Genomic DNA, 24,999 nt, shown 5'->3' on the forward strand with positions numbered 1-24,999 from the left:
GCATTTCCAATATCTATTGAGGAATGTACCCCACATAGCGTGACTGGGTTCATTCATGTTTTGACATTCTTCTACACTCCAAGCCATGGACTGATATTCTGACACTAATGTTCTTAATTTAGGAAAAGGACAGGATGGATCTTACACCTCACAGTCTCCCTCACCTCCCCTCTGTCCGTACACGAATGTGATCTGGCCTAAATGTGATGTTATCATGCGGCTGTCTTATATGAGATACAACAAACCACAGGAGTACTGGGTGGAGGCAGCCACCAGCTGTTCTCTCTGGCATCTCTTCCTGTCCATCACTAAACTGTCTAGATAGTCTACAGTCCCATGCCTCACCGTCCTACTACAATAACAGATACACCTGTTGATAGTGTAGATATGTGTTTTTGACAGTTTGCTGCATATTTAAAGGTTTATGTGGATGTACCTTCAGGTATGTGTCCAAGTCTGTCTGATTTCCCGACCGTGTCTGACGTGTTGACTGTGCGAGTCTGACACCCATAGGAATCTCTTAGTCTGACACCCATAGGAATCTCTTAGTCTGATACCCATAGGAATCTCTTAGTCTGATACCCATAGGAATCTCTTAGTCTGATACCCATAGGAATCTCTTAGTCTGATACCCATAGGAATCTCTTAGTCTGATACCCATAGGAATCTCTTATGGGGACCAGATGAGAGGGAATGGCCCTGTCCTGCCGTTCAGACAGACTGGTGCTGTTGTGTTATTGTCCAGGTGAGTCACTGTTTACACACACACACACACACACACACACACACACAGACACGCACACACACACACACAAACACGCACACTCAGACACAGACACACAAACATCCATTGCTTTCATCCAGGCGTACCTATTGTGCAGTAGTCCGGTTGTCAGTGATCCTAGCCAGACTTCACCTGCATGGGAACATTCTATCTCTGCTGTCACTCTTTGGCCATGCTAGAAAGGACAGGTGACTGCCACTTTCTTACCATTAATGTAACTACTAAACCTAATCTAACCCCTTACTTTCCTGAAACCCCTGACCACTACTCACTGATTACTTAAGCAATATGCACAACGCGGAGTGCCTGGACACAGCCCTTAGCCGTGGTATATTGGCTATATACCACAAAACCCTAAGGTGCCTTATTGCTATTATAAACTGGTTTACCAACGTAATTAGAGCTGTAAAAATCCATGTTTTGTCATACCCGTGGTATACGGTCTGATATACCACGGCTGTCAGCCAATCAGAATTCAGGGATCGAACCACCCAGTTTATAAAAACACAGTTTGATGAACTTGATGGAAATGCTGCTGACATGACAGGCTGTCCTTTCAAACTAGGTAATCTAGTAATTACTGGTCCGTCGCTACAATAGCTCTAATTATAACAGATCTGGTGTCAGTCTAAAATCGTCTCACCGTCGAGGACAATGTTGAAAGCATAATAACAGGGGTCACAGATAGTGGAAATGTGTGTGAAATCACTTCTGTTCCATAGGATTTTCCACCCCTAGGCAGTGTCGTTTTGACGCCACTTTCATCCACCACTGTGATTTCACTATATATTTTTTGAAGTGGAACTAAACTTCTCTCCATTGAAGAGTGGAAAAGCAGCGAGGCAGCAGTGTGTCTAGGACTTCGTCCATCCATCCTATCTGGTTACAATTAAGTGATTTGTAATTTGGCTGGCCCGGATTGTGCTGTGTTTTTGGGTTTCCTCTCTCTTCCCCTCCCTCCCTCCTTCCTCTTCTCCTCCTTTCTCTTCTTCCCTCATTCCCTGTGCAGTGGATCCAGGGCCACAGAGCAGATGGAGCCAGGACGGTTGTGGTGTTGCCAGTTCTCACAGTTCAGTCCGCATTGCCTGAGATCATGACAGGTTTGTTTGTGAGGCTGACGGACCAGAAGTCAAACCAGGTCATCACTGAAGTTCCTCTTCTCTCTTCTGTCCTCTCCTCTCCTCTCATCCTCTCTCCTCTCCTCTTTTCTCCTCTCCTCTCTCACCTTCTCTCCTCTCTCATCTTCTCTCATCTTCTCTCTCATCTTCTCTCCTCTCCTCTCCTCTCCTCTCCTCTCCTCTCCTCTCCTCTCCTCTTTTCTCCTCTTTTCTCCTCTCCTCTCTCACCTTCTCTCCTCTCTCATCTTCTCTCCTCTCCTCTCCTCATCTCTCATCTCCTCTCCTCTCATCTCCTCTCCTCTCCTCTTTTCTCCTCTTTTCTCCTCTCCTCTCTCACCTTCTCTCCTCTCCTCTCCTCTCCTCTTCTCTCATCTCCTCTCCTCTCCTCTCCTCTCATCTCCTCTCCTCTCCTCTTTTCTCCTCTCCTCTTTTCTCCTCTCCTCTCTCACCTTCTCTCCTCTCTCATCTCCTCTCCTCTCCTCTCCTCTCCTCTCCTCTCCTCTCCTCCCTCTCCTCTCCTCTCCTCTCCTCTCCTCTCCTCTCCTCTTCTCTCCTCTCTCATCTTCTCTCCTCTCCTCTCTTCTTCTCTCTCATCTCCTCTCCTCTTCTCTCCTCTCCTCTCCTCTCACCTCGTCCTCTCCTCTTCTCTTCTTCTCCTCTCCTCTCCTCTCATCTCCTCTCCTCTCCTCTTTTCTCCTCTTTTCTCCTCTCCTCTCTCACCTTCTCTCCTCTCTCATCTTCTCTCCTCTCCTCTCTTCTCCTCTCATCTCCTCTCCTCTCTTTTCTCCTCTCATCTTCCCTCTCCTCTCCTCTCCTCTCCTCTCCTCTCCTCTCCTCTCCTCTCCTCTCCTCTCCTCTCCTCTTCTCTCCTACCTTCTCTCCTCTCTCATCTTCTCTCCTCTCCTCTCTTCTTCTCTCCTCTCCTCTCCTCTCCTCTCCTCTTTTCTCCTCTCCTCTCTCATCTTCTCTTCTTTCTCCTCTCCTCTCCCTTTCTCTCCTCTTTTCTCCAATTCTGTCCTCTCCTCACCTCTCTCATCTTCTCACCTCTCCCATCTTCTCCTCTCCTCTCCTCTCCTCTCCTCTCCTCTCCTCTCCTCTCCTCTCCTCTCCTCTCCTCTCCTCTCTCATCTTCTCTTCTCTCTCCTCTGTTCTACTCTTCTGTCCTCGCCTCTCCTCTCCTCTCTCATCTTCTCTCCTCTCTCATCTCCTCTCCTCTCCTCTTCTGTTCTCTCTACTCTACTCCTCTCCTTTGGCATTTCAGTGAAAGCATGTCCTTTGTGTGTGCTCCAGAGAGATGACGCAGTTTAGTCAGGCAAACATGGACACATAGACATACCATATGAGATGTATGGGTCTGAAGGCACAATACATTCTGAGTGGAGATGGGAGAGTACATCTGCAAAGCATTGCTCAAATCCTCAAGCCAACCTCACCTGCAAAGTTGTGGCTTCGACACGTTTTCATCTGGAGGTTGGTTGCACTCCTTTGGAAGAGGATCACAGCTTCGCTTCTTTGAACATGCACAACCTTGCAGAGAATGTGGCGTTTAATGTACTCCTTAAACAACATCCTCATTTATCATGGTTTGTGTGGCAGCCACACAATTTATCACACATTGCTTGAATTAAGGATATGCTTAGGGGGCCTGATCGGTCCTTTTGAATCCAGTCTGTCTGACTCTCTCGCTCGCTCTAATTCTCGCTCTCTCTTCCTCTCTCTCTCTCTCTCTCTCTCTCCCATGGTGACATTAATAAACTAAAGACAATCACAATGGCATAAGATGTCAATTCCCTCTGTGACATGATTAAAGAGTTAGGATAAGGGTTTTCTTTCTTCAGACAGATAAAATGGAAAGAGTGATGGCAGGTTTATATTTGGTTCACTTCAGTCCCAGCTGCCAAGACTAGAGCTGGTCCCAGATTAGAGCTGCTCCTAGACGAGAGCTGGTCCCAGATTAGAGCTGGTCCCAGATTAGAGCTGGTCCCAGATTAGAGCTGCTCCCAGATTAGAGCTGCTCCCAGACTAAAGCTGGTCCCAGACTAGAGCTGGTCCCAGACTAGAGCTGGTCCCAGATTAGAGCTGGTCCCAGATTAGAGCTGGTCCCAGATTAGAGCTGCTCCTAGACGAGAGCTGGTCCCAGATTAGAGCTGGTCCCAGATTAGAGCTGCTCCCAGATTAGAGCTGCTCCCAGACTAAAGCTGGTCCCAGACTAGAGCTGGTCCCAGATTAGAGCTGGTCCCAGATTAGAGCTGGTCCCAGATTAGAGCTGGTCCCAGATTAGAGCTGCTCCCAGACTAGAGCTGGTCCCAGATTAGAGCTGCTCCCAGATTAGAGCTGGTCCCAGATTAGAGCTGCTCCCAGATTAGAGCTGCTCCCAGACTAAAGCTGGTCCCAGACTAGAGCTGGTCCCAGATTAGAGCTGGTCCCAGATTAGAGCTGGTCCCAGATTAGAGCTGCTCCCAGATTAGAGCTGCTCCCAGACTAAAGCTGGTCCCAGATTAGAGCTGGTCCCAGATTAGAGCTGGTCCCAGATTAGAGCTGGTCCCAGACTAGAGCTGGTCCCAGATTAGAGCTGGTCCCAGATTAGAGCTGCTCCCAGATTAGAGCTGCTCCCAGACTAAAGCTGGTCCCAGACTAGAGCTGGTCCCAGATTAGAGCTGGTCCCAGATTAGAGCTGCTCCCAGATTAGAGCTGCTCCCAGACTAAAGCTGGTCCCAGATTAGAGCTGGTCCCAGATTAGAGCTGCTCCCAGATTAGAGCTGCTCCCAGACTAAAGCTGGTCCCAGATTAGAGCTGCTCCCAGATTAGAGCTGCTCCCAGACTAAAGCTGGTCCCAGATTAGAGCTGGTCCCAGATTAGAGCTGGTCCCAGACTAGAGCTGCTCCCAGATTAGAGCTGGTCCCAGATTAGAGCTGGTCCCAGATTAGAGCTGGTCCCAGATTAGAGCTGGTCCCAGACTAGAGCTGGTCCCAGATTAGAGTCGGTCCCAGACTAGAGCTGGTCCCAGATTAGAGCTGGTCCCAGATTAGAGCTGGTCCCAGATTAGAGTCGGTCCTATTTCTTTTAATTTTTTTATTTCACCTTTATTTAACCAGGTAGGCCAGTTGAGAACAAGTTCTCATTTACAACTGCAACCTGGCCAAGGTAAAGCAAAGCAGTGCAACAAAAAGAACACAGAGTTACACATTGGATAAACAAACGTACAGTCAATAACACAATAGAAAAATCTATATACAGTACGTGCAAATGAAGTAAGGAGGTAAGGCGATAAATAGACCAATAGTGGCGAAGTAATTACAATTTAGCAATTTACATGAGTGATATATATGCAGATGAGGATGTGCAAGTAGAAATACTGGTCTGCAAAAGAGCAGAAACACAAAAACAAATATGGGGATGGGGTAGGTAGTTGGTTGAATGGGGGAGAGCTGGTCCCAGATTAGAGCTGGTCCCAGATTAGAGCTGGTCCCAGATTAGAGCTGGTCCCAGATTAGAGCTGGTCCCAGATTAGAGCTGGTCCCAGATTAGAGCTGGTTCTAGACTAGAGCTGGTCCCAGACTAGAGCTGGTCCTAGACTAGAGCTGGTCCCAGATTAGAGCTGGTCCCAGATTAGAGCTGGTCCCAGATTAGAGCTGGTCCCAGATTAGAGCTGGTCCCAGATTAGAGCTGGTTCTAGACTAGAGCTGGTCCAAGACTAGAGCTGGTCCTAGACTAGAGCTGGTCCCAGATTAGAGCTGGTCCAAGACTAGAGCTGGTCCTAGACTACAGCTGGTCCCAGATTAGACTCGGTCCAAGACTAGAGCTGGTCCCAGATTAGAGTCGGTCCTAGACTAGAGCTGGTCCCAGATTGGAGCTGGTCTCAGAATAGGGTCGGTCCTAGACTAGAGCTGGTCCCAGATTAGGGTCGGTCCTAGACTAGAGCTGGTCCCAGATTAGAGTCGGTCCAAGACTAGAGCTGGTCCCAGATTAGAGCTGGTCCCAGATTAGAGTCGGTCCTAGACTAGAGCTGGTCCCAGATTAGAGTCGGTCCAAGACTAGAGCTGGTCCCAGATTAGAGCTGGTCCCAGATTAGGGTCGGTCCTAGACTAGAGCTGGTCCCAGATTAGAGTCGGTCCAAGACTAGAGCTGGTCCCAGATTAGAGCTGGTCCCAGATTAGAGTCGGTCCTAGACTAGAGCTGGTCCCAGATTGGAGCTGGTCTCAGAATAGGGTCGGTCCTAGACTAGAGCTAGATTAGGGTCGGTCCTAGACTAGAGCTGGTCCCAGATTAGGGTCGGTCCTAGACTAGAGCTGGTCCCAGATTAGGGTCGGTCCAAGACTAGAGCTGGTCCAAGACTAGAGCTGGTCCCAGAATAGAGCTGGTCCTAGACTAGAGCTGCTCCCAGATTAGAGCTGGTCCCAGATTAGAGCTGGTCCCAGATTAGAGCTGGTCCTACACTATGACAGGTCCAAGACTAGAGCTGGTCCCAGATTAGAGTCGGTCCTAGACTAGAGCTGGACCCAGATTAGAGTCGGTCCTAGACTAGAGCTGGTCCCAGATTAGAGCTGGTCCAAGACTAGAGTCGGTCCAAGACTAGAGTCGGTCCTAGACTAGAGCTGGTCCAAGACTAGAGCTGGTCCAAGACTAGAGTCGGTCCAAGACTAGAGTCGGTCCTAGACTAGAGCTGGTCCAAGACTAGAGCTGGTCCAAGACTAGAGTCGGTCCAAGACTAGAGCTGGTCCAAGACTAGAGTCGGTCCAAGACTAGAGCTGGTCCAAGACTAGAGTCGGTCCAAGACTAGAGCTGGTCCAAGACTAGAGTCGGTCCAAGACTAGAGCTGGTCCCAGATTAGAGTCGGTCCAAGACTAGAGTCGGTCCAAGACTAGAGTCGGTCCTAGACTAGAGCTGGTCCAAGACTAGAGCTGGTCCAAGACTAGAGTCGGTCCAAGACTAGAGCTGGTCCAAGACTAGAGTCGGTCCAAGACTAGAGCTGGTCCAAGACTAGAGTCGGTCCAAGACTAGAGCTGGTCCAAGACTAGAGCTGGTCCAAGACTAGAGTCGGTCCAAGACTAGAGCTGGTCCAAGACTAGAGCTGGTCCAAGACTAGAGTCGGTCCAAGACTAGAGCTGGTCCAAGACTAGAGTCGGTCCAAGACTAGAGCTGGTCCAAGACTAGAGCTGGTCCAAGACTAGAGTCGGTCAAGACTAGAGCTGGTCCTAGAATAGAGCTGGTCCTACACTATGACAGGTCCAAGACTAGAGCTGGTCCAAGACTAGAGTCGGTCCTAGACTAGAGCTGGTCCTAGAATAGAGCTGGTCCCAGATTAGAGCTGGTCCCAGATTAGAGTCGGCCCTAGACTAGAGCTGGACCATGACTAGAGCTGGTCCTACACTATGACAGGTCCAAGACTAGATCCCAGACTAGAGCAGGTCTCAGATACATTCAGTGCCATGTTCAATTCTATTTCATAAGCAAAACCCTTCCCCCACAGTAGGGTGCTTCTTGGGATGCAGCCAAGGTCTAGGTAGTTGAGATACAGCAGATATCCAGCCTACCGGCGAAGGGCAGGTCGACCTTAATACCAATTTAAACACTTGGTATGTCCCATCTATCAAGACACTTGTTATGTCCCACCTATCAAGACACTTGGTATGTCCCACCTATCAATACACTTGGTATGTCCCACCTATCAAGACACTTGGTATGTCCCACCTATCAATACACTTTGTATGTCCCACCTATCAATACACTTTGTATGTCCCATCTACCAAGACACTTGGTATGTCCCATCTATCAATACACTTTGTATGTCCCATCTACCAAGACACTTGGTATGTCCCATCTATCAATACACTTTGTATGTCCCATCTATCAAGACACTTGGTATGTCCCACCTATCAATACACTTTGTATGTCCCATCTACCAAGACACTTGGTATGTCCCATCTATCAAGACACTTGGTATGTCCCACCTATCAAGCCACTTGGTATGTCCCACCTATCAAGCCACTTGGTATGTCCCATCTATCAAGCCACTTGGTATGTCCCATCTATCAAGCCACTTGGTATGCCCCATCTATCAAGCCACTTGGTGTGTTCCATCTATCAAGCCACTTGGTATGTCCCATCTATCAAGCCACTTGGTATGTCCCATCTATCAAGACACTTGGTATGTCCCACCTATCAAGACACTTGGTTTGTCCCACCTATCAAGACACTTGGTATGTCCCACCTATCAAGACACTTGGTATGTCCCACCTATCAATACTTCACTTTAGCCTCTAGCCACGGTCCGTCACAATTCGTATTGTCATTTATTACAATTTTGTTGTCTGCTTTTGTAACTTAAATTAATACATTTTTTATATGAATTACATTTACATTTAAGTCATTTAGCAGACGCTCTTATCCAGAGCGTGAATGTGTGATTATTAATGTGAAGATTCAAGTCAGACGCTTGCCTTTCCCAGGCTAGACATAAACCTTCAGGTGAGAGGCTAATTATTATTCTCTCTCTCTCTCTCTCTCTCTCTCTGACATTACAGGTAGTAATGTCAGTGTTCTGATTGGTTGTTCTACTGGCTGTCTCTACAGGTGAAACACACAGGTAGTAATGTTCTGGTTGGTTGTTCTACTGGCTGTCTCTACAGGTGAAACACACAGGTAGTAATGTTCTGGTTGGTTGTTCTACTGGCTGTCTCTACAGTTGAAACACACAGGTAGTAATGTTCTGGTTGGTTGTTCTACTGGCTGTCTCTACAGGTGAAACACACAGGTAGTAATGTTCTGGTTGGTTGTTCTACTGGCTGTCTCTACAGGTGAAACACACAGGTAGTAATGTTCTGGTTGGTTGTTCTACTGGCTGTCTCTACAGGTGAAACACACAGGTAGTAATGTTCTGGTTGGTTGTTCTACTGGCTGTCTCTACAGGTGAAACACACAGGTAGTAATGTTCTGGTTGGTTGTTCTACTGGCTGTCTCTACAGGTGAAACACACAGGTAGTAATGTTCTGGTTGGTTGTTCTACTGGCTGTCTCTACAGGTGAAACACACAGGTAGTAATGTTCTGGTTGGTTGTTCTACTGGCTGTCTCTACAGGTGAAACACACAGGTAGTAATGTTCTGATTGGTTGTTCTACTGACTGTCTCTACAGGTGAAACACACAGGTAGTAATGTTCTGGTTGGTTGTTCTACTGGTTGTCTCTACAGGTGAAACACACAGGTAGTAATGTTCTGGTTGGTTGTTCTACTGACTGTCTCTACAGGTGAAACACACAGGTAGTAATGTTCTGGTTGGTTGTTCTACTGGCTGTCTCTACAGGTGAAACACACAGGTAGTAATGTTCTGGTTGGTTGTTCTACTGGTTGTCTCTACAGGTGAAACACACAGGTAGTAATGTTCTGGTTGGTTGTTCTACTGGCTGTCTCTACAGGTGAAACACACAGGTAGTAATGTTCTGGTTGGTTGTTCTACTGGCTGTCTCTACAGTTGAAACACACAGGTAGTAATGTTCTGGTTGGTTGTTCTACTGGCTGTCTCTACAGGTGAAACACACAGGTAGTAATGTTCTGGTTGGTTGTTCTACTGGCTGTCTCTACAGGTGAAACACACAGGTAGTAATGTTCTGGTTGGTTGTTCTACTGGCTGTCTCTACAGGTGAAACACACAGGTAGTAATGTTCTGATTGGTTGTTCTACTGACTGTCTCTACAGGTGAAACACACAGGTAGTAATGTTCTGGTTGGTTGTTCTACTGACTGTCTCTACAGGTGAAACACACAGGTAGTAATGTTCTGGTTGGTTGTTCTACTGGCTGTCTCTACAGGTGTGGCAGGAAACAACCTATTCTGCAGGAAAATATGTAGTTTCCCCCCAATAGATATTAGATTCTCTCTCTTTCAGTTTTGTTTTTTAAAATCTTTGTATTTGTTTTACATTTTGGGGTAGACAATTGCCCATACGTCTGTATAGTTCTTCCAGTATAGGAGCTGTTCAGCTCTGTCTGGACGTCTTTCTGAGGGCAGAGTGAGCACATCCTGTCTGCCAGACTGTCTAACCACAGTGAATGATAACTGTGTACACTACCAGTCAAAGGTTTTAAAACACCTACTCATTCAAGTGTTTTTCTTCATTTTTTTTACTATTTTCTACATTGTAGAATAGTAGTGAAGACATCAAAACTATGAAAAAACACATAGATAGTCTGATAGTTAGATAATCTGCCACCATGTACTGTCTGTTAGAAGCCAAATTGCATTGAAGTTAACTTTTTTGTGTTGTCTTTCCAATAGGTGACATATTCATATTTTTGCTTTGTGATTCTCTCTCTCAATTCAATTCAAAGTGGCTTCATTGACATTGGAATGGGCTTTATTGGCATGGGAAACTTATCTCTGTCTGTCTTTCTCTCCAAACAGATGTTGGCTGCTCAGCCTAGCTATCATATTGTATAAGCTGTGTAATTGGAATGTTTTGATGGGGTTGTGTTTCCACAGACATGACTTCCTGGCCCCTGTGCCATGGCTGCATCCCATCCCTGTCTATCTAGAAGATCCACACACACAGTCGTGTAAAGTACTTTAGTAAAAATACTTTAAAGTACTACTTAAGTCATTTTTTGGTTATCTGTAATTTACTTTATTATTTTTTTCTGACTACTTTTACATTTCTAAAGAAAATAACATCCCTGATAAGAAGAACAATGTGCCATCTGGTTTGCTTATTATAAGCAATTTGAAATGATTTATACTTTTACTTTTGATACTTAAGAATATTTTAAACTAAATGCTTTTAGATTTTTACTCAAGTAGGACTTTATTGGGTGACTTTCACTTTTACTTGAGTCATTTTCTGTTAAGCTATCTTTACTTTTACTCAAGTATGACTGTTGGGTACTTTTCCCACCGCCACACACACACGCACACACGCACGCACACACATGCACACGCACAAACACACGCACGCACGCACACGCACGCACACGTCAGGAAGATGGATGTCACACAGCCAAAGAGATGCCAGGCAAAGAGCTTCACCATGGTGACCCTGACATTCAGGCCAGAATCTCCGCGCCACGTGTGGGACGGAGAGGATGGAACGGATTACAGCAGTTTTTATTCATTATTTTGAATTCACACAGATGTCGTATCTTAATTTGATCATCCTGCTGTTGTAGCAGGATATGCTTACATGTAGTGTAATCAAGGTTGAAAAATTTCAGTAATTTCAACTTTTGACATTTCTGACTTGATTTTCCCTAACGAAAGATGTATTAACCCCTTCAAAAAATTGTTCATTAATTATAATCCACATAATTATTCACATTTCCTATTGCTGCAGGATTATTTTCCTGCTGTAACAAACTGGCTCAAATTAAAATCCTGCATCTGTACCATACAGTGCATTGGGCAAATGGGGCACGTGGTGAAAGTAAAACATCTGTAAGGGTATGTGTGTTACTGTAAAATCTAATTAATAAATGTTCCGTTTGTGTATTCATAAGTGAAGTTTTGAAAGGAACAGAACATCCACTTAGTTTGACCAGACTACATATTTAACTTCTAAATGCCTGACATTGTACCCCAACAGAACCCAAAATATAAGCTTGTTTTACTTCTACAGTATGTTTGTAAATGTAAACAAACACTGCATAACGTCAAAACATGCTTAAAACTAGACTTGGTTACATTTATCCAGGCCCATCCCTCAACTTTTTACCAAAACAGAGGCGGAGTGCCCTCTTTGTTATTGTTTCAACTGCAGATTTCCCCTTTAAAGACACTAATAGAGGGAGATAGCATTATATAATTGTCTCAAAACAGTCTCAAAGTAAATGGAAATCGAAATATCCCTCTAAGTGTTTTAAAATGTCAGGAAAAGTGCTGAATGTTCCTGGTGATTCATTCTACATTCTTCTAAGAGGCAGTTCTCCTTGGACCAAATTAATACTTGTTCCACTCTGAACAGTAATACAGTCCCATTCCTCTGAAATATTACAGACCACATATGTATCAACGAGAGTTTAGACCACAATGCTTAACTCTGTTTTACTCTCGCCCAATCTGAAGTCACGTTATTTACGTTAAACCCTGATTCCCTAAACATCTACAAATTTTCTAGGTGAAGCCACATTGTTTTTTGCCATCTTTAGCAGACTCAAAGTAGGCCTAGGAGGATTTGAAAATGTTCTGCTTGAAAATCAGACTCAGGAGGAAACCCTGTTGGAAAAACCTACAGTATATCTGGGATACACTAAGTAACATTCTGGTGCTTCTGGTTTATGGTGATTTTACAGTTCTCACATACCCAAACCTAACTACCTGTATGGTGTATACTAGGACCTGGGCCCCCCGGGTGCACGTTTTGGTGTTTTAGCACTGCACAGGTGATTAAAATAACCAACTCATCATCAAGCCTAGATTATTTGAATCAGCTGTGTAGTGCTATGGCAAAAACCAAAACGTGCACTCTGCAGTGGCCCTAGGACCGAGTTTGGGAAACCCTGGTTTACACAACCCACATACCATAACCCAATTCTAGCAGATGCAAAACCCTAGGAATCTAGGCCAAGCTAAGAACATTTAATCTAAGCTGCCTGAGGACATTAGCCAGTTGTTCCAGGCACAGATTATGACACAACCAGATCTAATGAGTGGTGCAGAGCAGTCTAGTTCCATTACAACTCGTGTCCCCTGATGCAGCAGTTATTGTTCAGACACTAATAAACCCTCCGTGCAATTTGACTGGATCTGATATGGACACACTGACTGGGCTGTTATCTACCTCACTCTGTAGTCAGACCATTATGAAGGGAGAGAGTGCTTCCATCTTAAAACCACTTAAGTATCCACCCCTTTTTTCCAATTTTCGCCTAAAATGACTTACCCAAATCTAACTGCCTGTAGCTCAGGCCCTGAAGCAAGGATATGCATATTCTTGGTACCATTTGAAAGGAAACACTTTGAAGTTTGTGGAAATGTGAAAGGCATGTAGGAGAATATAACACAATAGATCTGGTAAAAGATAATATAAAGAAAAACAAACTGTTCTTTTGTATTTCTTGTACCATCAATTTTGAAATGCAAGAGAAAGGCAATAATGTATTATTCCTGCCCAGGTGCAAGTTAGATTTTGGCCACTAGATGGCAGCAGTGCATGTGCAACGTTTTAGACTGATCCAATGAACCATTGCATTTCTGTTCAAAATGTTGTATCAAGACTGCCCAAAATGTGCCTAATTTGTTTATTAATAACTTTCCATGTTCAAAACTGTGCACTCTCCTCAAGCAATAGCGTGGTATTCCTTCACTGTAATCAATACTGTAAATTGGACAGTGCAGTTAGATTAATAACAAGAATTTAAGCTCTCTGCCAATATCAGATATGTCCATGTCCTGGGAAATTATCTTGTTACTTACAAACTCATGCTAATCGCATTAGCCTACGTTAGCTCAACCGATCCAGAAGAAGTTAAAAACCCAGTGAATGGTTAAAAACCCACAAACGGATAGTTAAAAACCCACAAACGGATAGTTCAGTTACCTTTGCCTTCTTGGGTACAGGAACAATGGTGGCCATTTTGAAGCATGTGGGGACAGCAGACTGGGATAGGGAGAGATTGAATATGTCCGTAAACACACCAGCCAGTTGGTCTGCGCATGGTCTGAAGACGTGGCTAAGTATGCCGTCTGGGCCGGCAGCCTTGCGAGGGTTAACGCTTTTAAATGTCTTACGTCGGCCACGGAGAAGGAGAGCCCACAGTCCTTGGTAACTGCCGCGTTGGTGGCACTGTATTATCCTCAAAGTGGGCAAGGAAGGTGTTTAGTTTGTCTGGAAGCAAGACGTCAGTGTCCGTGACGTGGCTGGTTTTCTTTTTGTAGTCCGAGTCTGTACTCACTGCCACATACGTCTGCTGTCTCTATACTGACATTTCGCCTTGCGGAGGGAATAACTACACTGTTGTATTCGGCCATATTCCCAGTCACCTTGCCATGGTTAAATGTGATGGTTTGCGCTTTCAGTTTTCTGTTGCTGGTTAGGGTAGGTTTTAATAGTCACAGTGGGTACAACATCTCCTATGCACTTCCTTTTAAACTCACTCACCGAATCAACGTATAAATCAAAATTATTCTCTTAGGTTACCCGGAACATTTCCTAGTCCGCGTGATCAAAACAATCTTGAAGCGTGGATTCCGATTGGTCAGATCAGCATTGAATAGTCCTTATCACGTGTACATCCTGTTTGAGTTTCTGCCTATGGGAACGAAAGAGTAAAATGTAGACGTTGTCAGATTTGCCGAAGGAGGGCCGGGGAGGGCCTGGTATGCATCACGGAAGTTATAGCAGCAGTGATCCAGTGTTTTGTCAGTGCGAGTGATGCCATCAATATGCTGATAGAATTTAGGTAGCCTTGTTCTCAAATTTGCTTTGATAAAATCCCCAGCCACAATAAATGCTGCCTCAGGATATATAAGCTCCTTGAGGGCCGTCGTGGTATCGACTTGAGGGGTATATACACGGCTGTGACAATAACCGACGAGAATTCTCTTGGGAGATAATACGGTCGGCATTTGATTGTGAGGAATTCTAGGTCAGGTGAACAAAAGTACATGAGTTCCTGTATGTTGTTACAATTACACCATATGTCATTAATCATGAAACATACACCCCCTTCTTCTTCTTCCCTGAGAGATGTTTCTTTCTGTTGGTGCGACGCACAAAGAATCTCGGTGGCTATATCGACTCTGACAGCATATCCCGAGAGAGCCATGTTTCCGTGAAACAGAGTATGTTACAATCCCTGATGTCACTCTGGAAAGCAACCCTTGCCCTAATTTCTTTGTTATCCTTGTTATCTAGAGACTGGACATTAGCGAATAATATACTCGGAAGCGGTGGGTGGTGTGTGCACCTCCGAAGTCTGACCAGGAGTTCGCTCCATCTTCCTCTTCTGCAGCGACGTTATTTTGGGTCAGCCTCTGGAATCATTTCAAATGCCCTGGGTGGTTCGGACAAAGGATCCACTTCGGGAAAGTTGTATTCCTAGTCGTAGTGCTGGTAAGTTGATGTTGCTCTGATATCAAACAGTTAATCCCGGCTGTATGTAATAACATTTAATATTTTCTGGGCCAACAATGTAAAAAATAAGACATAAAAAACTAAATACTGCAAAGTTTCCTAAGGACTAGAAGCAAGAAGGCCCTCTCTATCGGCGCCATCACTTCTGGGCATCACTGTGCCTTCTTCAGGGTAATGTCATGAATGCTTGAACCAGCTTATGTAGACAAACAGTGCAATTAGTGCAACCAATGACAATGTTGAGGGGTGTGTCATAATTATTAAGTTAATTAGAATGAATTGAGTGAAACTGTTAAAAAACAATAGTTTATGGCATATTGAATATATTAGGCTATTGTTATCATATGGAAACATAATTGAATATTGTACATAATATTAGCACCAACATACATTTTGTTTATTTCAATTTCACATATTTAATTGTTTCACATGTTTCATTAAAAACATTTTGTTACATGTAATCTTTTGGTTCAACCATAATGCATAGTAAGCATCATAAACAGGGAGAACACATTGGGTGTACGCTGATAAAACTGTAGAAAGAATATATCCATTTGTAAGACTTGTTCATAAAAGAGAGAATTGTTCATAAGAAGGGCCTGAGATCAAAGTCAATATTCAGACCACTAGGGGTCAATGTTTTAGACAGGATATCCAGTAAGACTCCCTTTGTAGTACGTCAGTTTAAAAAGACTGTTGTGATAGTGCTTATATTCCCACTAGTTGTGACAGGCTGATACAGTAGCACACTTTCTAAAACACTGTTCCTAATGGTTTACAGACAGACCAACTGGAAGTGTCATGTGTGTGTGTGTGTGTGTGTGTTGTATGTGTTGTGCGTGAATGCGTTCTTGCTTGCATGCGTATTTGCAAGTATATGCGTGTGTCTGCCATCGGTGTCTGCACAGTAAGTCTTTGAAGCAGCAGTCTGACAGACAAAGGCAGAAAGCATGTCAGCTCAGAGCGTATCTACCTCAAGCCTCCAACCTCCCAACCTACAACTCAAACTTCCATCACCATACAACATTCCTACTTGATCCTTTATGTGCCACATCATTAGACATCGCCCCACGCAGAGGAACGTGACATGCAGACACCTCTGTCTGATGCTTCCGCTGAGGCTGACAGCAGAGGTCACAACTCCCGTGCCACACACACACAGAGAGAGCGAGAGAGTGAGAGAGAGAGCGAGAGAGCGAGAGAGCGAGAGAGCGAGAGAGCGAGAGAGCGAGAGAGCGAGAGAGAGAGAGCGAGAGAGAGAGAGAGAGAGAGAGAGAGAGAGAGAGAGAGAGAGAGAGAGAGAGAGAGAGAGAGAGAGAGAGAGAGAGAGAGAGAGAGAGAGAGAGAGCGAGAGAGCGAGAGAGCGAGAGAGAGAGTGCATCAAAGCCAAAGGACCTGAAAAATGTTAAGAAATGCTATAGATGGGAGGAAAGTAATGTGGAAACATACCAAAAAACAATTAGGCAACAACAAATTCAATCCCTTTTAGACAACTTCCTGGACAAACTTGGCAGTAGAAAACCTAAACAGTATATTTGACCTCAGCTTCCCTATCTAATCTAAACATTTCAAGCAGGAAACCTAAGAAAATTAAAAACAATAACAAATGGAAAATGCAAAAACCCATGAAAGAAATAGAGAAACCTGTCCAACCAAAAACATAGAGACCTAGAAAACCTGAGCCTACACCTTGACTATGGTGAATCACTAAAACAATGCAGAAATACTCTACAGAACAAGAAGGAAAGCCAAGTCTGAAATTATGTAACTAACTTCTCTAGGGTAGGGGGCAGCATTCGGAATTTTGGATGAAAAGCATGCCCAAATTAAACTACCTGCTACTCGGGCCCAGAAGATATATATGCATATAACTGGTAGATTTGGATAGAAAACACTCTAACATTCCAAAACTGTTAAAATAGTGTCTGTGAGTATAACAGAACTGATTTGGCAGGTGAAAACCTGAGAAAAATCCATTCAGGAAGTATTTGTTGGGGGAGTTTTGTAGTTTTATATTCAATGCCATTACAGTATCCATTGACTTAGGACTCAAATTGCAGTTCCTATGCCTTCCACTAGATGTCAACAGTCTTTAGAAATTGTTTCAGGCTTGTATTCTGAAAAATGAGGAAGTAAGAGCAGTCTGAATGAGTGGACCCTAAAGTGTCACAGAGCTTTTTCATGCGCGAGACTGAGAGAGTGCCTTTCTTGTTTACCTTTTATATTGACGACGTTATTGTCCGGTTGAAATATTATCAATTATTTAGGCTAAAAACAACCTGAGGATTGAATATAAACATCGTTTGAAATGTTTCTATGAACTTTACGGATACAATTTTGATTTTTTGTCTGCCTGTTTTGACTGTGTTTAAGCCTGTGGATTACTGAAGAAAACGAGCGAACAAAACAGAGGTTTTTGGATATAAAGAGACTTTATCGAACAAAAGGAACATTTATTGAGTAAATTAATGTCTGCTGAGTGCAACCATATGAAGATCATCAAAGGTAAGGGATTAATTTTATCTCTATTTCTGACTTGTGTAACTCTTCTACTTGGCTGGTTACTGTTTGTAATGATTTGTCTAGTGGGCTATGTTCTCAAATAATCGCAAGGTATGCTTTCGCCGTAAAGCATTTTTTAAATCTGACACCGTGGTTGGATTCACAAGAAGTTAATCTTTAAACCTATGTAAAATATGTTTTGTTTTCTGAATTTTTATAATGAATATTTCTGTATTTGAATTAGGCGCCCAGCAGTTTCACTGTCTGTTGAAGAGGTGGGACGCTACCGTCTCACGTACCCTAGAGAAGTTTTAAAAACAAATTCTTATTTACAATAACGGCCTACACTGGCCGAACCCAGATGACGCTGGGCCAATTGTGAGCCCCCCTATGGGACTCTCAACCACATCCGGTTGTGATACAGCCTGGAATCGAACCAGGGTGTCTGTAGTGATGCCTCAAGCACTAAAATGCAGTGCCTTAGACCTCAGCACCACTCTGGAGTAATTGAAGAATCCATAGATTCTAACCACTTTTGGGAAAATTGGAAAACACAAAACAAACAACAACACAAATCATTATCTATCCAAAATGGAGATGTATGGATGAACCACTTCTCCAATCTTTTTGGCCCTACAACAAAGGACAAACAGCAAATACATGATCAAATACAAATATTAGAATCAACTATTAAAGACTACCAGAACCCACTGGATTCTCCAATTACTTTGAATGAACTAAAGGACAAAACACAAACCCTCCAACCCAAAAAGGCCTGTGATGTTGATGGTATCCTAAATGAAATTGCAAAATATACAGACAACAAATTCCAATTGGCTATACTAAAACTCTTTAACATCATCCTTAGCTCTGGCATCTTCCCCAATATTTGGAACCAAGGACTGATCACCCCAATCCACAAAAGTGGAGACCAATTTGACCCCAATAACGTCCATTTATTGTGGTTAACCTTGGGCAACCTTGGGAAAATCCTCTACATCATCATTTACAGCAGACTCTTACTCTCAGTGAAAACAATGTACTGAGCAAATGTCAAATTGGCTTTTTACCAAATTATCGTAAGACAGACCACGTATTCACCCTGCACACCCTAATAGACAAACAAACAAACCAAAACAAAGGCAAAGTCTTCTCATGCTTTGCTGATTTCAAAAAAGCCTTCGACTCAATTTGGCATGAGGGTCTGCTATACAAATTGATGGTAAGTGGTGTTGGGGGAAAAACATACGACATTATAACATCCATGTACGCAAACAACAACTGTGCGGTAAAAATAGGCAAAAACAAAAAACACACATTTCGTCCCACAGGGCCGTGGAGTGAGACAGGGATGCATCTTTAACCTCACCCTATTCAACATATTTATCAACGAATTGGCGAGGGCACTAGAACAGTCTGCAGCACCCGGCCTCACCTGTCTAGAATCTAAAGTCAAATGTCTACTGTTTGCTGATGATCTGGTGCTTCTGTCCCTAACCAAGGAGAGCCTACAGCAGCACTTAGATCTTCTGCACAGATTCAGCCAGACCTGGGCCCTGACAGTAAATCTATTGAAAACTCTGTTTATTCAGTAAATAAATAAATAATATACTCAACTAGTATATTTTTGGTCCATCCACTGGACCAAAAATAAAGTTTACAATGCTTTAAAAGAAAAAAATATATATAATAATTTTATGTAAGCGTGAACAAAATCTATTTAAAAAACAGGGCAAAACAAACTCACATTTTAGTCTCTGACCGGGCAAGATGAACAAAGCATCCGCAGGTCACAATCAATAGGCACATCATCAACCTTAATGCCCCCCCTTCCCCCCCCTCCCAAAAAAAACAAAAAAAAGCTCATCCATCCCTTAAGTCACAGGGGAGTCAAATACAGACTTATTTTTGTTTTAATAGGAATGCCATCAGAGGATGGACTGTTTAAAGTAAGACCGGAATGGAGCCCAAGCCTCATACAACAGTTTGGGGTTCCCACGTGTATTGAATTAAAAATGTTCTAGTTTCAGAGAGCACAGCACATCTCCCAACCAATATTTATAAGATGTAGTATTAGCCGTCAAGCTAAAAGAGTTGTATAAGCAACAGTGTCCGACTGGATTCTTGACAGGGGGACACCTATGGGCAGTACTCCAAAAAGGGCTGTAAGGGGAGACTGATCTATAACAGTGTCATATATATCAGAGAAACATTTAATTATTAATTCCCAGAAACCTGACAGTTTACGACAGCCCCAGAACATATGCAACGGTGTGGCTGGTTCCGTTTAACATCTGACACAGGTTAGATCAAAATCAGAGAATATTCTTCCAAGTTTGGCCCCGGATCAGTGGATACGGTGAACCACCTTGAATTGAATGAGGCTGTGTCTGGTGCTAAAAGAGGACGAATGCACCCTGTGCAGTACAGATTCCCGGGTGTCTTCCCCAAGTTCCTCCCCCAAATCGTTTCCCCATCGAGTCATGAATGATTGCATATACATCTGAAATTGCTCCCCTAGGAAGCTTGTTCAGCTCAAAGATGCTCTCTATAGCTGTATTCGCAGGCCTATGGGGAAGTCCAGGTGTGTTAGCTCTAACAAAGTTCATAGTCTGGAAAAAGTGGGATTGGGGAGGTTGAACTTTTCCTCTAGCTGAGCAAAAGAGGCAAATGTATCATCAAATAATAATTGGGCTAGTGAGGAGAGGCCTAGTGAGTGCCAGATGGCAAAAGCCCCATCATTCAAAGTGATTTGATTGATTGGACCTAAAATGTTTTGATTGATTGGACCTGATACAGAAAAGCCTCGGAGGCTAAAGGCTAAACGGAACTGATTCCAAATTTTAAGAGACTGTTTTACAATTGGGTTGACACACCTTTTGCCTAGGGACACTGGGAGAGACGAGCACAACACAGAAGAGAGTGCAGCAGGTTTACATGATTCAGACTCCATCTGGACCCAGAGTGGTCTAGGGCCAGCAGGATCAGTCTGCACCCAGTACAAAAGGGCTCTGAAATTTGCGGCCCAATAGTATGTCTGAAAATTTGGTAGAGCTAAACCACCTAATGCCTTAGGCTTCTGTAAATGTTTTCTACCAATCCGTGGTACCTTGCCATCCCAAATAAAATACATGAATGTTTGATCCAGTGAATAAAAAAAAGATTTTGGAATAAAAATGGGTAAACATCGAAATAAAAATAAAAAATTGGGCATCACATTCATTTGAATGACATTAATCCTTCCAATAAGAGGAGGTAGTGAATTCCAAAATGTAAAAGATCGTTTCAAACTGTCTGCTAGAGCAAGAAAGTTTTTCTGAAACAAATTTGAAGTTTTCCTTGTCACTTTAACTCCCAAGTAGGTGAATTGATCCCAAACAATCCTAAACTGAAAACTTGTAAAAGAGCACTTTAAAGCAGCCTTATTTACAGGAAAAAGCTCACTCTTGCCTGCCTAGATTCAGCTTTTACCCAGAGATTGATCCAAACTTTTTAAGAATAGATAAGGCATGTGGTAAGGAGGTATCAGGGTTGGAGATAAACAAAAGGAGGTCGTCAGCATATAGCGAGACTTTCTGCCCGTCTTGATTATACCTTGAATGGCATCATTAGAGCGTAATGCAATGGCGAGAGGCTCGATTGCCAAAGCAAACAACAAGAGGGAGAGTGGACAACCCTGTCTGGATCCACGGTGCAAAATTGTCAGAGGACAAGTTGTTAGTCCGTACCGAAGCCATGGGAGAAAAATAAAGAATCTTTATCCATGCAATGAATTTGGGGCCAAAGCCAAATCTATAAAGGGCAGCTGTTAGGTAATCCCACTCAACGCGGTCAAAAGCTTTTTCCGCATCAAGTGAGACCACCACCTCCGGGTCCCCCGATGCTGGGGAGTACAGTATATTCAGAAGGCGCCTAATATTGAAAAACAAATCCACAGTGGCAGAATACCTGACTACTGTGACTGACCCAAAATTAAAGAAATCTTTGACTATGTCCAGACTCAGTGAGCATAGCCTTGCTATTGAGAAAGGCCACCGAAGGCAGACCTGGCCCTCAAGAGAAGACAGGCTATGTGCACACTGCCCACAAAATGAGGAGGAAACTGAGCTGCACTTCCTAACCTCCTGCCAAATGTATGACCATATTAGAGACACATTTCCCTCAAATTACACAGATCTACAAAGAATTCGAAAACAAACCGGATTTTGATAAACTCCCATATCTACTGGGTGAAATACCACGGTGTGCCATCACAGCAGTAAGATTTGTGAGAGAGGGAGAGGGAGTAGAGCGTGAGAGGAAGAGGGAGTAGAGAAAGAGAGAGGGAGTAGAGAGAGGGAGAGAGGGGCGAGATAGAGGAAGAGGGAGTAGCGAGAGGGAGAGAAAGAGGGGGTAGAGAGAGAGGAAGAGGGAGTAGCGAGAGGGAGAGAAAGAGGGAGTAGAGAGAGAGAGAGAGGGAGTAGAGCGTGAGAGGTAGGTAGAGAAGGGGGAGGAGAGGGAGTAGAGAGGGGAGAGAGAGGAAGAGGGAGAAGAGAGAGAGGAAGTAGAGCTAGAGAGGTAAGGAGAGTAAGAGGGAGTAGAGGGAGTAGACCTAGAGAGGTAGGGAGAGAAAGAGGGAGAGGGAGAAGGAGTAGAGAGAGAGAGAGAGAGAGAGAGAGAGATAGAGAGAGAGAGAGAGAGAGAGAGAGAGAGAGAGAGAGAGAGAGAGAGAGAGAGAGAGAGAGAGAGAGAGAGCGAGAGCGAGAGCGAGAGCGAGAGCGAGAGCGAGAGCGAGAGATCTCTAGAATTAGAACACCTATCTACTCTCAAGTCAGAGAGTTCTATTAGTCATGTATCAGAGCAGACTGTGACATATGGACCGTTGGACTGACACCGACCTCAATCCATTCTACTGCAAAAAAAGAAAAACAGAAAAGAAACACAGAAAATGACCTGTTACATAATTTTTCCACATGGAAACTTATTTCTGGCACATTTTCTAATTATCAACTTGTTTTCTTCACATGTTCAACAGTTGGAGTGTTGCTATGATGAGGTTTTCCTTTTTCACGTGACTATATTAGCCACTGAACTCTGTAATGTTGATACTGTTTATGAACTATAAATCAGACTTATTGTGTTAATACTGTTTATGAACTATAAGTCAGACTTATACGGTTCTGGGTAAAACCTTAGTTAACTACTGAGGGAGAGGGCAATCTATGAGAGGGCAATCTATGTTTTATAACCAACACTGATCAGGAAGCCATAATAAATTATTAAAACCCGAGAGTAGTTTAGAAGAAGGTTTGGTGAAATAAAATAAGATCCTGTGAAATAGAGTTCTATGTTTACCTATTATTCTCAGTGTTAATTAAATATCAGAAAATAGAGAGAAATGTTAAAACATTTCTGAAGACTTTCTCTTTGGTTGTTGTTTTGTTTTCACAAGCGATCAATAATCCGTCTCTGATGCTGCAAAAAAAAAAAAAAGTTTTTGTGTGGGTTTTATTTACATTTCTCGTTACCAAAACACAGCTGTCACCCACAATGTGTTCCTTTTCAAGGATGTAAAAAACATTCCTGGGATGGTGGACTGATCTTTTTTTATCTTTGAAACAGAGCCAAATACCGTGTGATACTTTTGCTTTTTGTTTTCCAAATGCCTCTTTGTTGGTTGTTTGGGCACAGGGCACATCCCATGTTATGGTAAAGCCCCAACCTAACCCTAACCCTGAAGCCTTGTTCACATTGGCAGTTTGAAGTGACTCAAATCATTTTTTGGGGGGGGTCATATTCTATTAGAATCTGTTATTGTTCCCGCAGTCTGAACAGCCATAAAAAGCATAAAGAATCTGACATTTCATGTTGTTTTGAAAGCTGGATCATATTTTCCTTTGGGGGCTTTAAAAGTGTTCTTACGCTACGACTCTGAACACGCAGAACCGGGAAACGTTCGTGGCAGGCATTGTTGTCACCTTAGCTTGCCACGTAACTTCTGAGTGATAGGAACAACGAGCACCACCACCAATCAGCCAACAGTACTGCACACACACCCGTCGTTACCTTAACAAGAAGCGTAGCTATGTCAGCAAATGACTTCTGTCTGAACACACCACAGCAGGTTGGTGGCAACTAAATTGGGGGAGAACGGACTTGTAATGGCTGGAGCGGAGGAAATGGTTTCCATGTGTTTTTGATGCAATTCCATTTTCACAGTTTCAAACATTATTACGAGCTGTCCTTCCCTCAGCAGCCTCCACTGAAACACACACACATCCCATTTCGTAACTTCCTGTTTGGTCAGTCAGTGTTCCAAAACAGATTTGAAAAACAAAACTGATTGGAGCATTAAGGCCTGCAGTGTAAACAAGGCTTAAGAGTCTGCTGGTAGCCAGTTAGATTCATCTCTCTCTCTGTGCCCTCCCTCTACAATCAGGTATTATTTAAAACACCTGCTATCATCTCCAATGGGACTCAACTGTGTCCCTACCCTGTCACACAGGAAGTACCTAACTGAGTTGGGAACACTAGATTCACAATTTCAGGCTATATTCACAAAACGCACGGTCATGCTTTCTCAGGTGGACATTAACGGGACATTCAGCTTCAAGTTGCACAACCCACAACTATGTTTCTCTGTGTCATACTCCATCCCACCATTAATCCTTTACGTCCATCCATCCCTCCCTTGATCCCTACTTACCTCCCTCTTTCCCTTTTCCCTGGCTACCTTCTCAGAAGTGTTGCTTGTCATGATTTATTACTGTCTACGTTACAGTGAGATAATGCATCTCTGGTACACTATGTCCTTACGGTGAAGATACAAGAGCTACCAGTTTGTACTGATCTGCAGGCACCAGTGTAAAAACTAGATAATACAAGACTGATGTGAAGTACAGACCTGGGGTCAAATAACATTTGTTTTCTGAGCTTGTCTGGCGCAGTGGAACCAAAGGAATAGATCCCACAATATAACCCTGAATATCTGGGACTACAGGCAGACAGACATACAGACAGACAGACAGACAGACAGACAGACAGACAGACAGACAGACAGACAGACAGACAGACAGACAGACAGACAGACAGACAGGCAGGCAGGCAGACAGACAGACAGGCAGGCAGGCAGACAGGCAGACAGACAAGCAGACAGACAGACAGACAGACAGACAGACAGACAGACAGACAGACAGACAGACAGACAGACAGACAGACAGACAGACAGACAGACAGACAGACAGACAGACAGACAGGCAGACAGACAGGCAGGCAGCCTGAAAGTATTTGAAGGACTGATAGAGAGCAATGTGTAAGACTGACTGGGTGTTAACACCTGGTTCTAGCTGACTGACTGGGTGTTAACACCTGGTTCTAGCTGACTGACTGGGTGTTAACACCTGGTTCTAACTGACTGACTGGGTGTTAACACCTGGTTCTAACTGACTGACTGGGTGTTAACACCTGGTTCTAGCTGACTGACTGGGTGTTAACACCTGGTTCTAACTGACTGACTGGGTGTTAACACCTGGTTCTAGCTGACTGACTGGGTGTTAACA

At 43.8% G+C, this 24,999-nt stretch overlaps 1 protein-coding gene across 1 annotated transcript in view; it reads left to right on the forward strand.

Annotated features, from left to right (window-relative positions):
• The first annotated feature begins 430 nt into the window (after window positions 1–430).
• The window catches only part of LOC139583865 (uncharacterized), a 58,183-nt gene continuing 33,614 nt past the window's right edge, over window positions 431–24,999 (forward strand). Inside the window, exons 1-2 of the mRNA XM_071415412.1 lie at window positions 431–442; window positions 1,794–1,884. Of these exons, the coding sequence (XP_071271513.1) occupies window positions 431–442; window positions 1,794–1,884 (103 nt within the window). The remainder of the gene's footprint in view (window positions 443–1,793; window positions 1,885–24,999) is intronic.

The sequence above is a fragment of the Salvelinus alpinus genome, chromosome 8 (genome assembly GCF_045679555.1).
Source record: "Salvelinus alpinus chromosome 8, SLU_Salpinus.1, whole genome shotgun sequence".
In the NCBI taxonomy this organism is placed as follows: Eukaryota; Metazoa; Chordata; class Actinopteri; order Salmoniformes; family Salmonidae; genus Salvelinus; species Salvelinus alpinus.